Source organism: Cyprinus carpio, chromosome B10 (assembly GCF_018340385.1).
Source record: "Cyprinus carpio isolate SPL01 chromosome B10, ASM1834038v1, whole genome shotgun sequence".
NCBI lineage: Eukaryota > Metazoa > Chordata > Actinopteri > Cypriniformes > Cyprinidae > Cyprinus > Cyprinus carpio.
In genome coordinates this window covers 2,810,984-2,833,622 of record NC_056606.1, presented here as the reverse complement: position 1 = coordinate 2,833,622, position 22,639 = coordinate 2,810,984, and the positions used below count along the sequence as shown (strand labels likewise).

Here is a 22,639-nt window from a genome sequence, read left to right as displayed (position 1 = left end):
TACTAGATATTTTTATTTTAGTAAAGATAAAGACAATAGGATACGACAAATGTCGTGAATTAATTACTTCTGTAATATATACACTAACATATATATATATATAAGTTTTATAATATTACACTAACATATAATATATATATATATATTATATATATATATATATATATATATAGTATCATCTCAATAAATTATTTCCAGAAGTAATTTTCAGTCAACTCAAATTATGAAACTTGTGTATTACATAAATTCAGTGCACACAGACTGAAGTAGTTTAAGTCTTTAGTTCTTTTAATTGTGAGGATTTTGGCTCACATTTAACAAAAACAACCAATTCACTATCTCAAAAAATTAGAAAACTTCATAAGAGCAATTAAAAAAAAAATCATTTTTAGTGAATTGTTGGCCTTCTGGAAAGTATGTTCATTTATTGTACATGTAGGGGCTCCTTTTGCTTAATTACTGCCTCAATTCGGTGTGGCATGGAGGTGATCAGTTCGTGGCACTGCTGAGGTGGTATGGAAGCCCAGGTTTCTTTGACAGTGGTCTTCAGCTCATTTGCATTTTTTGGTCTCTTGTTTCTCATTTTCCTCTTGACACTACCCCATAGATTCTCTCTGGGGTTCAGGTCTGGTGAGTTTGCTGGCCAGTCAAGCACACCAACACCATGGTCATTTAACCAACTTTTGGTGCTTTTGGTGCAGTGTGGGCAGGTGCCAAATCCTGCTGGAAAATGAAATCAGCATCTTCAAAAAGCTGGTCAGCAGAAGGAAGCATGAAGTGCTCCAAAATTTCTTGCTAAACAGGTGCAGTGACTTTGGTTTTCAAAAAACACAATGGACCAACACCAGCAGATGACACTTGCACCCCAAATCATCACAGACTGTGGAAACTTAATACTGGACTTCAAGCCACTTGGGCTATGAGCTTCTCCACCCTTCCTCCAGACTCTAGGACCTTGGTTTCCAAATGAAATACAAAACTTGCTCTCATCTGAAAGGAGGACTTTGGACCACTGGGCAACAGTCCAGTTCTTCTTCTCCTTAGCCCAGGTAAGACGCCTCTGATGCTGTCTGCAAAGGTTGTCTGTGGTTCATGATGGCTTAACAAGGGGAATACGACAACTGTAGCCAAATTCCTTGAAAACATCTGTGTGTGGTGGCTCTTGATGCCTTGATCCCAGCCTCAGTCCATTCCTTGTGAAGATTTTGCTTGACAATCCTCATAAGGCTGCGGTTCTCTCGGTTGGTTGTGCAATTTTGTCCTTCCACACTTTTTCCTTCCACTCAACTGTCTGTTAACATGCTTTGATACAGCACTCTGTGAACAGCCAGCTTCTTTCTTGTGATTTTTTTTTATTTTTCAACGGATGCGAAAAACACAGAAAATCGAACCGGATCCAATTTTTTTTTATTAAGGACAAACATTTTGGAGGCAGTGTGTAAACATAATTGACACAACGTGAGGTTGTATTTATATTTCAACGAGCAAAAATTTCGGACTCAGTGTGCAATGGCCTTGAGAGTGAGTTGAGTTAAGAAGGTGCAAACCATGTGGCTGTTCCGTACACAAACATCAGTGTCTTAGACTTAATGAAAGCTGCAACTGGTAGCGAATGTAGATAGATGTGACGGAGGCTCTCTTGGACTCACTGAAGGTCAGTCGTGCTGCTGCATTCTGAATAATTTGCAGAGTTTGATTGCACATGTTGGAAGTCCAGCATTGATAAAGTAACATCCAACCTATATTAAAACATTTCAAAACAAAACCACCATAATTTCATGTTCACTCAATAAGCCCAAAGCCCAAATTCCAGAGACATTTATTATATCCACCCTTTATGAATCCCTTTCAGTATAGATTCACCAGAATAAGTGCAAGTGACCAGATCACCTTCATTTAAGAATGGAGGGGATGTCTCCTGTGCCTTATGGTAATTTTTATACATTCCTGGACTGATTTTTATAAGAGATGCCATCAACCTGGAGGCTACCTTACATCCTGTAGCAGGGGCATCCAAACTGGTTCTGGAGGGCTGGTGTAAGTTCTTGAGAGGATGAATACTGAACACTTTTATGATGGGATTTCTCTTATGAACTCCATGAAGAATTCTGTAATCCAGGGGCATCCAAACTGGTTCTGGAGGGCTGGTGTCCTGCAGAGTTTATCTCCAACTTGCGCCTGCAAACCTGCCTGGAAGTTCCCATTCAGTTGGTTCACTCGGTACAACACATGACTATGGGATATCGCACTCTTGCGCCATCTGCTGAAGACACCTATATTCATGCCTGAAAGCCCAATAACGGATGACGACGTGGGAGGGGCTACCTGTCCACAGCATATAAATGCAGTCGCATGCGTCATTCCCTTTGTTCTTCAGCTCTTTATCATGCTGCTAGAACACCATCATGCCACATTTTCATGAGAGAAAGCCCAAGGTGGTGATCCTTGTTGAAAACTATAAGGCAAGAAAAACAGACAAACAAAGAAAAGTGTTTCTTAGCTCAAGTTTAGCTCCTCTACCAAGGGCTAATTAACTCTTTTTCAGAATGTCTAAGCACAAGAAACAGTCTCACCCCTACCCTATGGCATGTGGGTATTCGCTTTCTGAAAAGGATACTCACGAGCACTGCCCATTGTGTTTGGAGTTTGTCCATGCTAAGTTGGCTCTGTCCAACCCTGGAGCATGTGTGCATTGCCAGCAGCTCCGTCGTTCCACGCTCGAGCGGCGTGTGGCATTTGTGGAGCGTGTGCTTGGTGAGGCAGATGTCAGTCACAGTCCGCTCCTGTCCTTTGGAGGCTGATCCAGAGGCAGCTCTGGCCGTTTTTGGGGAGGCCGTGGGGAGCTGGGGCGATCATGTAGAAGCTGAGGAGGCCGGGGGTATTCCGCTGATTACTCCAGAGTTTAATTGGGAGTTTGGGTGTTGGGATGCTGACCCGTTGGATGCTGGTGAAGAGTTATCCGACAATGCTTTTTAGGCAGGTTAAATCCCGGCTTCTCCCTTGCCCTCGGATGGTAGCAAGTCAGGGGAAGATCTCTTCATTGATCTATATCAGGGAGCGGCACAGAAGTTGTTGGTGGAGTGGCCTGCCCCTCTACCGGTACAAAAGAGCTTGTGCTTGAGGGGGTTCTATCTGTCTCTGGTGCAGACAGTAGCAAGAACCTGCCTGCCGTTTTATATGGATTGTGTAGCGGAGCTCACATCTTCATAGCCGAAGCCCATGTTACCCCCTCCTCTGGTGCAAACAGGTTCACAAAGCTCGAGGGAGAGGTGGAAGCAGGGTTGATGTCAGCCCCCCCAATGGAACATTCCCTGGCGGCATACCTGGTGCCCACGCAGAATAGTGGTATCACAGGTCCCCTCACTTTTCTGACAGATCCTTGCCGGTTCTTGTTTAAGCAGCTGGGCAGGATTTTCAGCGAGCAAGCCTGCACATGCAGGTCACAAAGCTCTATGTCCTTGCTCCAGACTCATCAAGCCATCTGCTTGTTAGAACTGAGCGAGGTCGTGTGACATGCTTATGGTGGAAGTGCGTTCCACGGCCGACTACATTCTGCATGCAACCCGTGGTGCGGGGGGGGACCAGTGCCCCCATGTCAACAAGCGTCAACAACAGCTTGGTCCCCCCTCTGGCCCTCATAAATTTGGAATCATATCACACCAAACAATTTTAGGTGCAATGCGCAGTTTGTCCTGTAAACTATAACAAAAGAAAAACATCAGCAGCTGCTAAATTCAAATCTGAATCAATTACACACAATTCTGTTGAGCTTATGAATGCAATGGCCAATCTGAAGCGTTCAGATGAGTCATCACTGAAACGCCATTGTTTCTCTGGCGAACTCTCTCATCAGGAACAACAAACTGAAGATGTACGAATGTAAGTAAGATATTCATTTCACAGTGTAAACTGCTTTAGTGATTATTATAGAAGATTTTGAGTGCTTAAACTCGCTAGACTTAATCGTTCTTTGCTCTCTGTACAATGAAAGTGTTATAGGCTAATTAGTAAATTTCAATATTTTATTAAATTCTCATTAAATATAAAGTCAGTCCTCCTCCCAAAGAAAAGCGGAGGCTTACGGCCTATCCTGGATCTGCGGCAGTTGAAACAGAAAGTTTCTGAGCTTATACTTTGAGGAGACTGTGTACGAGTTTCAAGTCCTACAGTTCGGGATATCACTGGCGCCGTGCATTTTTATGAATGGTGTCGGCTCGATTATGGCATTAGGGCATGAGAGTGCTTCCCTATCTGGAGGATCTGCTCCTGACCGCAGAGAGCAAGCAGTGTTGCAGACACGAGCACTTGTTTTCCATTTGCGGGCTCTGGGATTTTTAATAAATCTCAAGCTCCCTGGTTCCAAGTTGGCAGATTTCATAACTCGGTTTAGAGATAGATTCCTTACAGAACACAGCTATGCTGTCAGTATGAAGGGCGGAGGATTTTCGCAGCTATCTGGTTCAGTTTTAGCTGGGCAAGTGGGTCCATTTTCATTTAGAGTTGAGACTGCTGGGGCTCATGTCCTCGATTATAGCAGTTGTCCGTCTGGGCCTCCTCTTCATGCGTGCGTTCCAGAGATGGGCGCTGAGCACGAGCACGAGGTTGAATGCCGTGCGGCATTTAAACAGACAGGTGACAATTACAACATTGTGCGTTCAGGTTCTGATTCCCTGGGGGAACTGAGCTTTGTTATCGGAGGGAATTCCCCTAGGCAGGGTTTCGTCACGTATAGTGGTGACGATGGATGCATCACTACATGGATAGGGAGCTCTGTAAGAGGGGAGTGGTCAGCAGCACTAAGACCAGCATCAAGGGGCAAAACGTGTAAATCAGAACAGACAACACAGTAGTGGTGTCATATACAGGTGCTGGTCATATAATTAGAATTATCATCAAAAAGTTGATTTATTTCACTAATTCCATTTAAAAAGTGAAACTTGTATATTATATTCATTCATTACACACAGACTGATATATTTCAAATGTTATATTTCTTTTAATTTGATGATTATAATGACAACTAAGGAAAATCCCAAATTCAGTATCTCAGAAAATTAGAATATTACTTAAGACCAATACAAAGAAAGGATTTTTAGAAATCTTGGCCAACTGAAAAAATAAAAAATGAAAAGTATGAGCATGTACAGCACTTAATACTTAGTTGGGGGCTCCTTTTTGCCTGAATTACTGCAGCAATGCGGCATGGCATGGAGTCGATCAGTCTGTTGGCACTGCTCAGGTGTTATGAGAGCCCAGGTTGCTTTGATAGTGGCCTTCAGCTCTTCTGCATTCTTGGGTCTGGCATATCGCATCTTCCTCTTCACAATACCCCACAGATTTTCTATGGGTTAAGGTCAGGCGAGGTTTGCTGGCCAATTAAGAACAGGAATACCATGATCCTTAAACCAGGTACTGGAAGCTTTGGCACTGTGTGCAGGTGCCAAGTCCTGTTGGAAAATGAAATCTGCATCTCCATTAAGTTGGTCAGCAGCAGGAAGCATGAAGTGCTCTAAAACTTGGTATATGGCTGCGTTGACCTTGGACCTCAGAAAACACAGTGGACCAACACCAGCAGATGACATGGCACCCCAAACCATCACTGACTGTGGAAACTTTAACTGGACCTCAAGCAACGTGGATTGTGTGCCTCTCCTCTCCTCCTCCAGACTCTGGGACCCTGATTTCCAAAGGAAATGCAAAATTTACTTTCATCAGAGAACATAACTTGGTCCACGCAGCAGCAGTTCCCAGTCCTTTTTGTCTTTAGCCCAGGCGAGACGCTTCTGACACTGTCTGTTGTTCAAAAGGTGGCTGACACAAGGAATCCGACAGCTGAAAACCCATGTCTTGCATACGTCTGTTGCGTAGTGGTTCTTGAAGCACTGACTCCAGCTGCAGTCTCTTTGTGAATCTCCCCCACATTTTTGAATGGGTTTTGTTTTCACAATCCTCTTCAGGGTGCGGTTATCCTATTGCTTGTACACTTTTTTCTACCACATCTCTTTCCTTCCCTTCGCCTCTCTATTAATGTGCTTGGACACAGAGCTCTGTGAACAGCAGCTCTTTTGCAATGAACCTTTTATGTCTTGCCCTCCTTGTGCAAGGTGTCAATGGTCGTCTTTTGGGACAACTGTCAAGTCAGCAGTCTTCCCTATGACTGTGGAGCCTACAGAATTAGACTGAGAGACCCATTAAAAAGGCCTTTGCAGGTGTTTTGAGTTAATTAGCTGATTAGAGTGTGCACCAGGTGTCTTCAATATTGAACCTTTTTGCAATTTTCTAATTTTTTGAGATACTGGGGAATTTAGGATTTTCCTTAGTTGTCAGTTATAATCATCAAAATTAAAAGAAATAAAACATTTGCAATATATCATTCTCTGTGTATTGAATGAATATAATATACAAGTTTCACTTTTTGAATGGAATTAGTGAAATAAACTTTTTGATGATATTTTAATTATATGGACCAGCACCTGTATATAAACGGACAAGGGGTACTCGCTCTCTTCTACTGTTGCAGCTAGCTCGTCGGAAGCTCCTGATGTGGAGCAGCGAACATTTAGCGACATTCAGGGCAGTGCATGTCCCGGGCCATCTGAATGCTGTCCAGGGGCGGTCCGCAGGTCAGGGAGTGGCGCTTTCACCCGCGAATAGTGGCACGGATCTGGGATCCACTGAGGTGGATATTTTTGCATCTGCAGAGAACACTCACTGCCCACTGTTTTTCTCAATCACAGACAGGAGCACCCCGCTGGCTGTGGACAGTCTATCACATGTATGTCCCAGGACCCTGCCACCCCCTGTTTGAGTTTTTCCGGTGGATCTGATACAGCCCACTCTAGATCAGTCTGCGTCAGGAGGGTCTGTAGGTTTACCTGCTGAGAGGGAGAATCTGATGGCAGCGGAGCTCCCCTATCAATGTGGTGACCACAATTCAGAGTGTTAGAGCACTGTCAACAAGAGGGCTTTATGCAATGAAGTGGCACATGTTTTGAAGATTGTTGTAGGCGGAAATCTTTTTCACAGTATCAGTGCCTGATTGCAAGGATTTTGACTTTTCTGCAGGAATTGTTGGAAGGTGGTCGCTCCTATTCCACGCTGAAAGTTTATCTGGCAGCCATCTCAGTCTATCATGTGGGCATAAATGGTGCTGCGCCAAGCATGCAACCGCTTCCCGTTTGATTCCTTAAAGGGGCACACTGTCTGAGGCCCGTTACATAGTCAATGGTGCCGTCATTGTGGGACCTGAAGCAACTGGTTCTGGAAGCCAGGTTGTGAACCTTAAAGTCCTTAGATCTGAGGATGTTATCTGAATGCGGTGTATACACCTAAAGTTTTGTCAAGAGCTAATAGTGTACTTTCATTTGAGCTGACCGCTCTGTCAAAACCTCTCCATTGACTTTCAGGAAACAGGAAGCTTCATGCTTTGTGTCCTGTGTGGGCTCTACGCAGGTACGTGGAGCAAACGCGGGCTGCACACCCTTCTGATCAGCTGTTTGTTTGTTTTGGCCAACCCGGTTCGGGGGAAGCCACTGTCTTAGCAAGCGCCTCCCGCAGGATATTTGTGCGGCAGCCAGTTGGGCGTCACCACACACATGTTTGTTTTCAGTTTTACAGACTAGATGTCCACTTGGAGTGATGGGGTCTTGGTCCAGTCTCGCACACCACATGGGTTTCAAGCCTGGGGCTGGTGGCTCCTGTGCACCGCATGGGGGTATTGTGGCGGTGAATTTGTAACCTGTCTTTAAAATAGTGGTACTGTAGACAAACGATAATCCCATAGTTATGTGTTTGTACCTCGGTTTTCCTTCTTCTGGTAACTAGTATTCCCAGTTAACTCAACTCAACGTCTCTAATATGCCTAGAAAGACTTGATTAGTCTTCAGGTGTGTTTCTGAAATGGGTTGGTGCATAAACCACCAGGATGATCTTGACCTCCATTTATACAGGATGGGATGTAGCCCTCGTTGTAATCTATTTGGGCACAGGCGATTCGGCCCTGACCATGATCAAATCAATTCCCTTGATAGCAGGATTATGTACAGTTGATGCAGTCTATCAAAAAAGAAGAAAAAAAAACCTGAACAGAGAGTGATAGTTTACCCTATGGCCCTCTTAAAAGAACTGGCCAGTAATTACAGTGGAGCAGGTTCACTTATGTATCATCTCTGATATTGTCTCAGATAAATTTGCTAAGAATTGACTAGAACATCAGATAAAATTTCTTGTCCACGCACGGATGCATGAAAAGTTGTTAGGTCAAGACTCTCATGCTTTGTAATTTTAAGTGAGTGCAGTGCACTAAATCTTAAAACGGCGTCTAGAGGAGTTAGGACAATTGCAGTGCCCATCAATGGGATTTCTGTAAACGATTACGCTGCTCATCTAGGGCCCGGCACAACACCCCCATACAGTACCGGGCGGTGTGGGCTGTCTTGGGGGGTGTTCATGTAATATTATCCACATAAATACCCATTGAATGGTATCCCTAGGTAGTGCGAAAGGATTGGGGCTTGTTAGTCACCAACATAACACAGATGAAGAAATGTTCAAAGAATGCATGTTCATGGTCACATGGTGAAATAGAAAACGTGGTGTTTCCACATAGTCCCAGCGTCTGATTCTCAATTTTAAACCAGTGTGCCGTCTCCTGGACCTGCAAAGCTCCACAACCGGGTCTTCCGCTGTCTACTGCATTGCTTTGTCAAATTAGTGTTGATATGATACATGGCCTACCCTTGAGTCACTGACAAAGATGGATGCTGCTCTAGGGGTAACATAGCAGTTTGATTACTGCTCATTGTCAAGATTTCTAGAATATTCTTGCCTCCCCTGTTCAATGGGGGACTTGTGCTGCAGTGGGTTGGTGCTTTCCAGTGCAGGACACTAGCAACTCCTAGGACCAGATTGAAGAGACCTCTGGCCCTTTAAAATAACTGGGAGCAGATACGAGTGCTTTTGACCAATAGCAAATTCCAGTCAACCTTGATGAGCTTGTCGTTTCATGCGTAGTCTGAAAGTAGGATAATTTCATGCAAAGGCGAGTGGGAAATATGTACTAAAATGGCACCTTGAAGAAGCTTGTAAATACATGGCCCTGAACTCTCTGCACTGAAGCAAGTCGCTGAGGATTACCAGGATAGGTCCCCCTGATTTAGACCTAGTCAGTCCCAAAAGTGTCCTGAGCCCCATCACTGCACTACAATTAGCTTATCTACATCTCAGTTGTAATCACCTGAAGTAAATAATCACAACGTAAGCTTGCAGTCTTAGACTTTTAGTGCGGTTTTTGCCGTGGCCTCAAATGGAATTTATTTAATCTTAAGTCAATTCTTGAACAGTGTTCCTATCGACAGTATTTTCTCAATAAATTATAAATAACGGTGGAACAGGTCCAACCCGGGGGTACATTCCAAACACCTGTCCTGTAATAACATTGCTTCTGAAGATCTTAATATGCTGGTTCTGGTGTGTTTGATCAGGTTTCCTACAGTGGTCCAACCCTAATCAAATTCACCTGTGTGTAACTTTCCTGTAATACTGAAGACCTTGATGGATTCTGATATTCTCAGACTGGTTTTTAGCCCTCATTCATATGTGGAAATAAATCTAATATGAATTGGATATGCACATTTGCATTCATTAAAAAAAGCAACATATTCCCCCACCACCTCCTATTAATTACATCAAAAAAAAAAACAACGGCACTGTGACCAAAATTTGACAGGATTGGGTACTATATAATTATGCAATTAGATAAGAACACAAAATACTTTGGGGCCAGAAATATAAAAAAGTACTATATAATTATGCAATTAGATAAGAACACAAAATACTTTGGGGCCAGAGATATGAAGAAGTGGCTACTGAAGAACTATTCAACCATTTCCAGTTTTCTAATGCACAATATAGTTTGGACTAAATTGTTTATTTTTCAAGAACTTAAAAATACCAAATTTCATTCCCAATTTACACATCATTTGTATTAAATTTCAGTTTGATGGAAAAGTAATTATTAACATAAGGCAGATGTCAGTTACAGTGGAGAGAAAGAAGTGTACAGTCTGATTGTAATCAATTATATGAATTAAAAATATGTTTCTAAACAAGAAATATCACTTTGGACCTTGTTTGATGAGGCCCCAGAAAGTGCTGCATTCATTAAATATTCCAAAAGAATTAAAACCAGCTGCAGCAACATGTCATACTATGACAAGTAAATTCTATGTGAGCTTTTACATTTCAACATTTAAATATACAAGATAAATGTAACACATTCTTCTGAACCATTCAAGGTGAATGGAAAAGCTAAATAAGCCTACGATATGATTGTAATTACAACAATGTGATATATTTTGGTGGACTGTGTTTTGGTATCAAACATTCAGTGAGATGTTCCTTTAAATGAAAATAAAGGTACAGCTAATGATGACAAATTCTTGTCACTAAAAGTAATGAAGTGAGGCCTGTAACATGCTCTGTGAGTTTTGGTTCACTGGGTCCAGTTGACATATGCATCAGTTGTCCATGAGCTTGGTATGTGTGCTTTGATAGCCGTGTTTTTAGTTGTGCCCTGGTTGGGGGTTTGCAGATGGATGTCATGTGTAAAAGCCTGACACGGTTTTCGTAGCACTCTTGTTTTCTAGAGCAGGGGTTTCATGTGTTGCTGTGCCACTGGATTGTTGTTGGGTTTTAACAGCAGGGTCATGAGATTCAGGTAGCAGAAGGATGGAAGCAGGCTTGGGCTGCTTGGTCTCTGAACTTGGCTGTGAGGTTTTGCCACTACTCACACCATGCTCTGAAACAACTGCCGAAACTGCTCTGGGTTTTCTGGCTGGAAAATCATCATGATCTGAAGGGGGAAAAAATACACAGAGTAAACAAACAGAAAGGGACACACTGGATTGTGACAAAAATATCTTGAGCTTCCCACACCTTTTGAACAATGAGTTTGCATGACTTCTTTCTATGGACTTTCTAGTTGCTTGTGATTACTGGATAAGATTTTTTTTTTCATTCATTCACTATAATTCAGATGATTTTGTACCACTTCAGCCAATTGACATAGGAAAAATCGGACATCATTTGTATATTCAGTATACTGCTCCAAATCTAACGAGACCAAACTGCTGGTCAGACTGTTCAGAAGTTATAAAGAAAATGTCCGTTTTTAAGATGACATTTAGGTGGCATTGCGCTGAAACTATTCACGTGGCCCCAGGTCATGCTTGGTATAACACGCACCAAGTTTGGTCAGAATCCACTAAAGCGTTGAGAAGATTCGCCAATTTTGGTGAAAATCAGACAAAACCGTCTAGACCGAGTTAGGAAAAGTAAGTTTTTCAGAAAATTCAAAATTGTGGAAAATGTTGACCGCAAAAATTCTAATTATGGTATACAAAAAAATAATTTTGTTTCTAGCCCTTACGGTTCAAAAATTATTAGCATAAACATGAGTGCAAATTTAGCCTTTCCGCGGCACTAGAAAGTTTGAGTTAGAAACTCCAAACCTGCTGTGGATAATATAGAGACTGTCCTCTATCTGTGCACCAAATTTCATAACTTTCCCACAAGCAGTTCTATGGGCTGCAAGAAGAAGAAGATTTCACCATCAATATATGCATTTAATGCAACATGCCTGATGCACTCTTCTCTTTTGAGCACGTCTTCTTGCCGAGAGATTGGGTGAATGGACAGGGCAAAACTTTTGCTGGAGTGTAAGTGTTCAAAGGAGCCTTCTTGGTGGGCACAGCTGAGGGAACAAATGAAACAAATAGAAAGCAGTTAAGACAAGTGTACAGTAAACCACACATTATACAGTGGCAGTCAGCGCATGATGTCTTGACTGTACCTGGGGAGGATGCTGATATTTCCAGGACTGGATCATGGGATATGGCTATAGAGGCGAGGAAGTCATCCACTTGTTTGAGAGACAGGGAATTATGGAGGGTCTCCAAGGGACAGATTGAAGGAACCATGGAGTACAACTCAAAACCTTCAATGAAATATACCAGAATATCAGAATCAAGACTATAAAACATCTTCAGCTAGGATAATCATATAGCGTGAACTATAACTTGAGATCTTGGACACATGATAGAAACATGTCGTTCCATTTCCTCTGAAAGTGACAAGCAACAACACGGTCAAACATGAGATTGAGGTGGCCAGGATGGAGGCAGATGGGTCACACAAAGAACAGCCCACAATACTTTCAGTCACCAAAAACACTGGCCAAGGTGAAATTATGAAGCGGAAATGATAATCTACCTACCTTGTACACGTTTTATTTTTTTTTGCACATTTCTCAGATGGATTTAGTGAAACAACACGATTATGATTTGATTTATTCACATCATGCAATTTGGCAGAAAATGTATGAATATAATCTTCAGGAGTCTTTCTAATAAAAGCAATAAGCAATGAGAGGCCATGCATTACAGTGATTATTCCACTGTAACACACAGTCTCTCATGGTTTATTGTATTAATACACACCAGCAACAGTTATATAATACAAAAGACACCAACAGTCATAAATGGTTACATTGTAACACTTTATAATAAGTATACACTAATCAAGTACTTACAAATCATTAACAAACTATTAGTTTATAGTTAATTCATAGTTTATAAACGTTAATAGACTATGCAAGTGAGTTCTTCATTCATTATCACTGTAATTAACACAATTATTATAGTTTAATAAGCTCATAGTTAAGGAACTGTTAAAGTTTAGGTCACAGAAAATGGGAAAATGTCATTTATTCAGTGCTTTAAATCAACCTTTACTGAACATTAATTGCATTCATACTCACCGTCCCTTAAAATGTTTACAAATACATTTAGGACACATACACACACACACACACATAAACACACATAAACACACAAACACACACACACACAGGATAAGTGGTTTACTTGCATATGTGGACTGTTAATCTGTGTAATGGTTTTTATACTGTACAAACTGTATTTTCTATCCCCTAAACCCTCACACTGTCTCTATCTCTAGTTTCCTGTGATGGGTGGGTTTATGGGATAGAATATACAGTTTGTACAGTGCAAAAACCTTTATGCCTATAATGTATGTGAAAGTAAAACTAAAGGTTGGTTTAAAGAACTTAATTACATTTTCCCATTTTCCGTGACCTAAAGTGAGGACTATTTATGATTAATAAGTCGTGAACAAAGCATTATCTAACTTGCTTATTAAACAATAATAATTGTGTTAATTACAGTGACAATGAATGAAGAACTCACTAGTCTATTAATGTATTAGCTACAGTTTATAAACTATGATTAACTATAAACTAATAGATTTGTAAGTATTATAAAGTGTTTCTCATTTATCAAAATTAAAATCCAAAAGAACCAATTCTTCTGAATTCTTGAGTTCATTAGTCTAACCCTGTTAATGGTTGCTAAGCAACAGTTCATGCAGAATATGCAATAAGTGTGGATTTACTGGTATTTTACTGTGGACTCATTCAATTTGAACTGATTACATTTAGATTATTTATATTTATATTGAAGTGCTGTTCTACTTAACACCCATATTGATTTGCTAATGTTGTTAAAAACACATTACCTAGAGGCATCTTAAGAAGTGAATAAGCGAAGGGGCGCAACAAATATTAGGCAATATTCAGATTATTAGGTTTGGTGATTTACTTAGAATAGGTTTTAAATGCAAAGATAAGATTGTCCCAGTAATTATAAATAAATAAATAAATAAAAAACATTAAAAAGTACAAACAAGCATGTGTTACTTTTCCATCTGCAAATGCAAGGAATAAACCAAAAAAGTACAATGCGCAGAGGATAATTTTCTTGTGGATAGATAAAGTTAAAAATGAAATAGAATTCTGAATTTTAAATTTTTTTTGGTAAGGGTCAAAAATAGGCTATAAAGACTAGATCTAAATACTTACTACAAAATAAAGTAAACACTAATTAGACAGGATAGAAGGAGTATATTAAGCATGTTTAACACTTACCACTGAACATACTGGAAAACACTGACCCATTTAGAAAAGCAGATTAAAAGAAAAACAAACAAACAAACAAACAAACAATAAAAATGGTATGCTAAAATTTTAAAATGCAATTTTCTAAACTTCCAAAAACATAATCTTAGATGCTATCAACTTATAAAACACTACAACGCATTTATTACATTTTCAGGGATACAAGTGTTTTAAACAATGCTTTACATTTCAGCTGTTTATTAATTCCTCTTTAATTTATGTGACTCTGTTGGATCATAAAGTTTTGTGTATACTATAGAATTTGGAACTGAAAAAAAAAAAAAAAAAAATTATTCACACAGAAAACATGTAAAGCGTTAGCAAAGCTAAAATATGCAGATAAATGTAAACAGGTTAAAATAAAAAGTGTTATATTATATATATCCTTTAAATAGGCATAAAAGCAGCAAATTCTGTTCACCTCAAATCTCAACATTTTTAATCAGTTTTTAGCTCATTCAGCCACAAATAAACCGGCAAATATTACGTACCAACAAAATGTGTCAAATAATTCCCTTTTTAACCATATTGTGCTTTCACACAGATGAAGGAACAGAACTGACAGCAATCTTTGAAATGCATGTAATGAGACATAAACGGTTGGTTCCCGGTGTGTTGAATGGGTATTTTTAGTCCTCTAAAATTAATATTCCTGTTCCCTATCCTGTGGTTGATGGAGGAACTTTATATCCAGAAGAACAAATAATAAAAAACTCAAAAACTGAATGTGAGGGGAAGACGTGTAACTAGGAATTATACAAACAAAAGCAAACATACCATTGGTTGGGTGTCGCGCAAATGAGATAGAAAACCTTTTTACAGCAGAACCACGCGTAGCCTCTGAGAAAGAGAAAAACAGGTACCTGAAATGTATAACAGCTAACAGAAAGAGGGTTAAAGAAGGGCTAAAGAAGGCAAGAGTCATGCAGGAAAGACGCAGAGGAAAAGCAGAGGAGTGCTTGTGTTAAGTGTTCGGACAGCCTTAGGCATAGTGATTAAAAACAAAACATTCCTCTTTTCAATATGAAAGCTTTCCCTTCTGTTCAAGAAAACACTCCATATTAACCCTAGAATGCATAATGGGGTTTAATTTGACACGATAGAGCAGTAGCTTTCAGTTCTGGTCCTGAGAACCAACAGCACATGCTGTGTATCTCACACCTGATTCAGTCACCAGAAGATTCCTCAGGTGCCACTTAAAGAACAAAAATGCTGTGGGTCCCCAGTGACCAGGACTGAAAACCACTGAGATAGAGTGTGATTTTTTTATTTTTGCAAATTAAAATTCAAACAAAATATATTCATATCGAATTTTGACTACTACTACTACTACACAGAGTTGATTTACACTCTGTGGATTACTTAAAAGTTTGGCTTTAAAAATTTCATATTTCATATCAGTCAAAATCTGGACACATCTGAGTGAATGTTAATTTAAAACTATAAGGAACAGGCATGTTCAAACTTTTGACTGGTACTGGTCTCAGGCCATTAAACGGAGTAAAAGGCAGAAAGGTGGAAATCTATGTGCAAGATGTAAATGCAAACAGCGTTACATTAGGCCCTTGATGTTATGGCAGGGCCCCTCTCTGGCCGCCACGGTAAAGGGTTTGTTACACTGCCATTGGATCTTGGATTAAAACACACAAACACCCAGTGGCATCCCATAAAGAAGACCCCATTTCCCCCATCGTGACTCTCTAGGTTCAGCACGGCAATGTACTGGCCATGCAGCAGAAGTCCCACAAACAAACAAAAATGATCAACACCTATATACACATTTAAAATGAACAACACTGATTTACTCATTGCAAACACATGTAGACTGATCAACACTGATTTATGCATTGGAAATGTATTTGATTGAGGTCCTGCTGGCATCATTTTTGAAAAGGTGATGGAGCCCCGAGGATGTTTTCAAATAATTTCGGTGTCTTGTGTGAAGATCAGTATAACGTGCTGGCCGCATCTGCAAGGATCCGTTATATAATCTGCTGAAGTTGCTAGTAGATTAATCTCTCATATAAATACATGTTTTCTACAAGTAATTGTATTTTTGGTATGGTATGTAGGAAATGAACAACTGAACATTATCAATAAATATTTATGCTTTTGTGTATAATCACATTATTAAATGACTTAATTACACTAAAAGATAAAAACAAGATTCATAGAAGAAGAAAAACTGCTTATTTTGCCCCCATTATGCATTCATGTAGGTTTTTTAAATCATGCATTCTAAGGTTAAGTGATATCATTGTCGCTATGCTTTCTTTTCTGATCCACAGCAGCACTGCTGCTCCATGAACACATCTACAACAGTCTTGATTCACAACACTAATTAGCCATGGAATCTCAGATTTACACAAAATCATTTTTCCACATTTCACATTAAAAAAAAACACACAATCAGGACATAAAAGGTATGTTAAGTTCAAATTCTCCTCAGACTTCAAGCTACAAAGTTAGTCACTTGTTGCATTATTATAGCTGCACTGAATAGCTTCCCACTCAACGGTTTCTATCACTGACACTGCAACTAGTGACTAAAATGAGGTTCTCGGCTTTTCACAGAAAGAGGAAACGTCTGACTGGGCATGTTACCAGAACAGAAACTAGCCTCTTAGATAAGAAGATACTGTCTGCCTCTTTCACTGATCCAGATATTGTGAACTATACAGACCTGTCTGTCTTATTCAGGCAAGTTTATTACTAAAAGAAATAGAATTGTATAAGAGAAATCAATGTTACCAAAGAAGATCAACTAACTGTTTTTCTTTTTCAATATTTCATTCAATGTTGACAAAATATCCATACATAAATCTGTTCAAACTCAACTTTAATTCAGAGCTGTGGGGATCGACTTGCCGGGAGATTTCTGGCCTCTATGATTTATCATAGGATGTTTGTGTCAAGTCTGTATTAAATGATGGTGCAGGCGTGGAAAAGGGAAATACCGTAAACCCAGAATACTACCATTGTGTACTTGAATAATAATAATAATAAAAAGGAAAACTGTCATTTTGAATTTTAGTTTCTGCTGTAGATCTTTAGTTTCAGTCAATCATTTTCAACAACAGGCAGATCAACAAATTATATAAAACTGCACTATATGCACTGTAATGAACTAAAACAAAACAAAAAAAAACATTTACTAATTAATGTCACCAAATTATGACTGAAAGTTAAAGTCTAAATTAAATCTGTTCATCATATAAAGTGTAAGACTTTTGTTTCATTCGGATTACATTCACCATGTTTTCCATGTTTCAGACTCAACGCAAATCAAAGTTTTGGTCGCATGGCCTTCAGTGAAATATCTCAGGATTCATTAAAAAACAATTGTGTACTGCGAAGACGAACTATGAGTTGGAGTGAAATGAGGATGAGTAAAATAATTTTCATTCATTCATTTCTAATTTTAGTGGTTGTACTTAATTTAGTTACATTTTCATAACTACACAGTGTATCTGAATAGAGCTTATAGTTATTTATATTAAGATATATAGCTTTTTTGGTGGACTCGAATGAAATGTTTGTTATTCAGTTACTCTTAAATAATTGAAGTTACATGAAAACATGAAAATAGCTGCTGTAGGGAAAGCTATGAAAACTAAAGCTAAGTTTCTTGGTATCCATACATGAAGTTTTATAGACTGACTACCAACATATGCTGTTTGCAGTGTAGAATATAGTGTGGGGTATAGCAGATGTTTACAGTGGTTTTAAAATCGGCATTAAAGTGCACTATCCAAACTTAAATTGTTGTATTTTATAAACACTTTGAAATATAGACCTATAGAAGAAAATTAGCAGATTTTGGCAAAAGTGGAATTTTTTCAAAAAATTAAAGTATCAAAAAGTTATAAAAGTTTAAATGTACTGTAAATAAAATACTCTATATTAATTTTATTTTATTTTATTTATTATAAATATTTTACATAACAGGTTTTACTCTAAAATTGATATAAAATTAAAGCCTTGTGTCTAAATAAGTTATGTTCCAAATTTGAAGTTGATATGAAAAAACTCCTTTGCATCTTGTTTAATGAATTTTTCCCTAGATTTCTCTGTCAATTTTACTTCAATACTCAAAATAACCACCAAATACGGAATCCTGAGACTCAGACCTTTCCAATGATACGTTTGTTGCCAAGATTATAAAAAGTTTTGATTCTAAAAGACCGTAATGCTTTTTGTAATATGACACTTGACACTGCCCACTAAGGGGGAGGAGACCGCCATAAGATTTTAAAGGACCATTTCCATGGTAAGGCAGGAAGCTTTCAAATGATATATAATTTATTATGATTGCTAAAAGATTTTATAGAGAAAAAGGACAAAAAAAAAAAAAAATTTTTCAATCATCAAACATACACTACATATACATCAAAACATAAATTTTTTTTTCATGAAACTTACACTATGTATGGATCATAGCATAAATTTCTTGCAAAACATATGAGGTGCAGGATCCAAAAAAGATCCTGAGGTTTTTGTAACAGATCTTTCAGGGCAGACACACTGGCTACGCAACAACAAATGAGAACGACTCGGTAGCTTCACACTGAAAACACAGATGAGACTCCAGGACTCCTTAAAACAGGGATGGGGATTCACCATTAGAAGGTGTGCGTGCGTGTTTGCACATACCATCTAAGAAGCCAGAGGAGGTCAGCTTTTTACGGTGTGCGTGAGCGTAATCTTGTAGGTTAGGTGCACTGGAGGAGCCACCCAGCACCATGGTGCTAAACAAGCCAGCGCAATGAGACCCTGATGAGAGTTAGAGAAGATACATACAGCAATCGGGTGTTCAGAGACACACCTCGCAATGCATGCAGCATGCTTTCTAGAAGATTCTTGCCACAGAATGAGTAGTGCAGCCTCACTGAAAGCATCCCATAATGACAGTAATGTCTTTTGTCATGGCAACCTAGTAAGGCAAACTGATCTTCAGAGGTCCTCACTTCTAGAGGAAAAAATTAATAACACTCACTGACCTATAACTAAGGCTTTAGGGTCACATGATGTGACATATCAAGCAATTACTGACTAAATGAATGTGTAATACACTACACCCTCCTAAAATCATATTTACTGCTGTACTGCATTACCCAATGCACACAACAATTATTATAATTATTATGTGATATATTTCATCATTCTGTTCCATAAGTGTCATATAGTTGCATTTTAACAATTAGTATTAATCTGTATTGAATCTAATTAACCTGTATTGACAGAAAACATTTTGCAGTGAAAGACCAGAATGTATTTTGCTTTTAGGTACACACACATTTTTTTTAACAGCTGCCAAAACAAATTAATAAAAAAATAAAAACTTTCTCAGGTGGCAATGTTTATAGTATTTATGCAAATGTTCACCACTTTGAAGTGTCCCTCGTGCTGTGAATAGTAAAACATGAAAACTCCTTTATGTCACATCATAAAGTAAAAACTACATCACACAAGCTCTTAGCTGTTTGAAAGATTGTCACTAACTTTGTGAGGACTTGTCACACAAAAGACATTCTTTCTTGGCTACTTTCCCTCTCCAAACAACATCCAAATTTCTGTTTTAAATGTATATGAATATATAAAGCAAAGTGAATATATAAAGACAAGTATCTTAGATCAAGTAAATGGTCACCTTTTGCCTTCACTGCTTTTAAACTGTCCTGCAGTATGACAAATTATTATAATGTTTTATGAATACAAAAATAATACAATTAATTGCTATTATGACCCATAAAATAATAAAAATACACAGGCTATAGCATGTCACACCGCAGGACATCCAATTGTATTTCATGTCACCTATCCTTCTACAGATATGTATAATACACAGTAAGGAAAAAGTATATGCTTCAAACCATGAGTGTTTGTGTATATAGAGCCTACAAACACACAAAGGACATTACAAGCATATATGAGAGTCAGCACTGTATTAGTCAGCTGTGTGGCAAAAATCTTAGAACAGTGTGTTTCAGAGTAAAGCTCACAGATAGTATTACACACTCAGCTCTCATTCAGACCCAAATTAATTGGTCATCAAGTTTGAAAGAATCAAGAGAGAGCAGCCACACCAACATCACACACAACACAGATTAGAAATGGAACGGCAAAACATTATTTGGACACAGGTAGGACCAGGACAGTACGTCAGAGCTCCTCCATAATGAACATCGAACAGCTTTTTATTATAACATGTGACATCTTACCTATTCCAGGTGTGAGCTTGTGATCCGGGTGCAGTCTGCTGGGTCTGCTGTGGCTGTTGTTCTCTGACAGAACCTGAAAGAGCACATGCAGACAACCATAACTACTTAACAAAACGCCAGCCTTTATTCATCTTTGAAAAGTAGGTGTATTCCAGATAGACAGATGTTAATAAGCAGCACTGTAAATATGTGAGTTCACAGGCCTATACACCCAAAAACAAAATAAAAAAACAGCATGAAGAAACAGAAATGGACCATGCGTTAAGCATTGCCACACAGACTCCATTCCATATCAGAAACAGGAAATGAGATCAGGAATGCAGAAGGGTATGAGGACAAACATGGCAACAGTTCATAGAGTATAACTGAACAAATCATATTTCATATGCATTCGCATTCATGTAGAACCCAACAGAGCAGGAAACAGCCCGGTTATTTTTCTCTGTTCATTTCAGTTTCATGCAAAACTATGAAATCTACTTTGGGGGGGAAAAAGAGGTTATCCTTGGCACAGGAAGAGGGTTACTGGACAATAAACAGCTCAGTGGTCTCAATGCCATCCTTCATGTCTGAACAGGTTTTACCGGAGGCCTACATCAGTCTTGGTTTTCCATAAACCCTAACAGTTCAAGTCACAGATTCAGCCAAGTTCTCAACTAAAAGGATTGTCAGTGGAGACAGTGGCAACAAAAATTCACTCAAGGCACACATAAAATCGGTCTTAATGTCATAAATCAAAGCAATTTCAATCTATCTGAAAAGATAACACACTTCATAAAAAGTATTTGAAATAAAGAGCAAGTATGTAATTTTTTTTCTGGTAGGAACACGTCTAGGGTTAAAGTGCTGAACTATCTACAGTTACTCTTATAATACTCTTGAAGGGAATTGATTGTATATCTACTAAAAGTGACGGAAATGTGCTTTGATTTGATTTTTTTTTTCTTAAATAACAGTGACATTTTTAAATGTGACTAAAGTGTCTGAATTATTTTTGGGGCCACTATATTTAGTTGAAAACTTGAGTTCATCTGTGCCACATCTTCTACTGTGTAAGTACTTGACCGAGGTTCCCACTTTGTTATAATGTTGTGTAACAATGACAGGAAAACTGACATGGAACAACCTGACCAAGCAATAATATCTTGCAAAACAAAGACACAAGCATAATTATAACATGTGGGTTATAATTATTGTAAAACATAAAAGAGTGATGCTCACTAAATGGTTAACACCATAAAAAAAGTCTTTGATTTATACTCTTGCTAAGAGCTTCCTAATGAACTGTGAAAACAAGAAATGAAGATCTGGCTGCATGAATATTAAAAGGTGCCAAAGCAGAGACAAACTTCTGTCCTGGAAGAGATGAGTGACAAGCAAAATCCACCCGATACAAACATGATATCAATGACACATATCCCACAGCAGCCCAGAGGTCAAATCAAGTTTTGTCACTGAAATGGAGCAGGATGCAAAGGACAACTAATGGCACAGCAGATGAATGAAAAGAGTTGAGAGTTAAACATGGATTAAGAGAGAGAACAATAAAATACTGAAGACTTATCATGAGATTTTTAGCTTATGGTCTGAAGGAGCAGCAAAGATCAAGAGTATCTTTTATCATAGCAAAAAAGTAATTGTAATACATAAAAATCTATATATTTTTTTCTACATGGTATGACATTCAGGTTAGATTCAATCAGTCTCATAAATAATAATAGTAACATTAGTATACATAACTCACAAATTTTGTAAAAAATCATTTAAAACAGAATATAACGTCAACCTGAAATGGCATTTGTAACCCATTTTACTTTCTAAAAATTATGTATTTCTGAGGACATTCAATGAGAAAAAAAAAAGTGTGGGGCAAGACTTGAGTTCATCCATCAAGATGCACTAATACTAAATGTAATGAACTATTTATTAACAATTAACTATTGGCAAGAATGTTGATACGAAGACTGAACTGCCCATAACAATATCTAAAAAAAATATATACATTTATTTATTATTATTATTTTTTTTATTTTTTTTTTGTTGCAAATTTTGATTTCATGTCGACTTTAAAGCTAAACTGAGAGCTAAACACACTGGTCTGCAAAAACAAAGCCTGAGTGTTCAGCCATGTTAATGGATATTTCTGTCTAAATAAGGAATACGAAATTTAGTAGCAATCACAGTAAATGGAGATATTTTAAAGAAGTTAGTTTTCATATGTTTACCACAAAAACATGATTTATGTGAAACATGATGATGATCTTCTTCAAAATCAATGTAACTAGACCAAAACTGGTAAAACGAACTGAAACGCTGACTTTCCAGAACACAAACCAGTGCATTAAATATCAACAAAACACATAATGAAGGAGGTAATAGTGCTCTC

General features: G+C 38.5%; 1 protein-coding gene across 1 annotated transcript in view; it reads right to left on the bottom strand.

Annotated features, from left to right (window-relative positions):
• Positions 1 to 9,909: 9,909 nt before the first annotated feature.
• Positions 9,910 to 22,639, bottom strand: part of ppip5k2 (diphosphoinositol pentakisphosphate kinase 2) — a 39,237-nt gene continuing 26,507 nt past the window's right edge. Inside the window, exons 26-32 of the mRNA XM_042731969.1 lie at positions 20,254 to 20,326; positions 18,686 to 18,805; positions 14,810 to 14,872; positions 14,003 to 14,023; positions 11,852 to 11,995; positions 11,639 to 11,752; positions 9,910 to 10,852 (exon numbers count right to left, since the gene is read on the bottom strand). Of these exons, the coding sequence (XP_042587903.1) occupies positions 10,599 to 10,852; positions 11,639 to 11,752; positions 11,852 to 11,995; positions 14,003 to 14,023; positions 14,810 to 14,872; positions 18,686 to 18,805; positions 20,254 to 20,326 (789 nt within the window). The 3' untranslated portion in view covers positions 9,910 to 10,598. The remainder of the gene's footprint in view (positions 10,853 to 11,638; positions 11,753 to 11,851; positions 11,996 to 14,002; positions 14,024 to 14,809; positions 14,873 to 18,685; positions 18,806 to 20,253; positions 20,327 to 22,639) is intronic.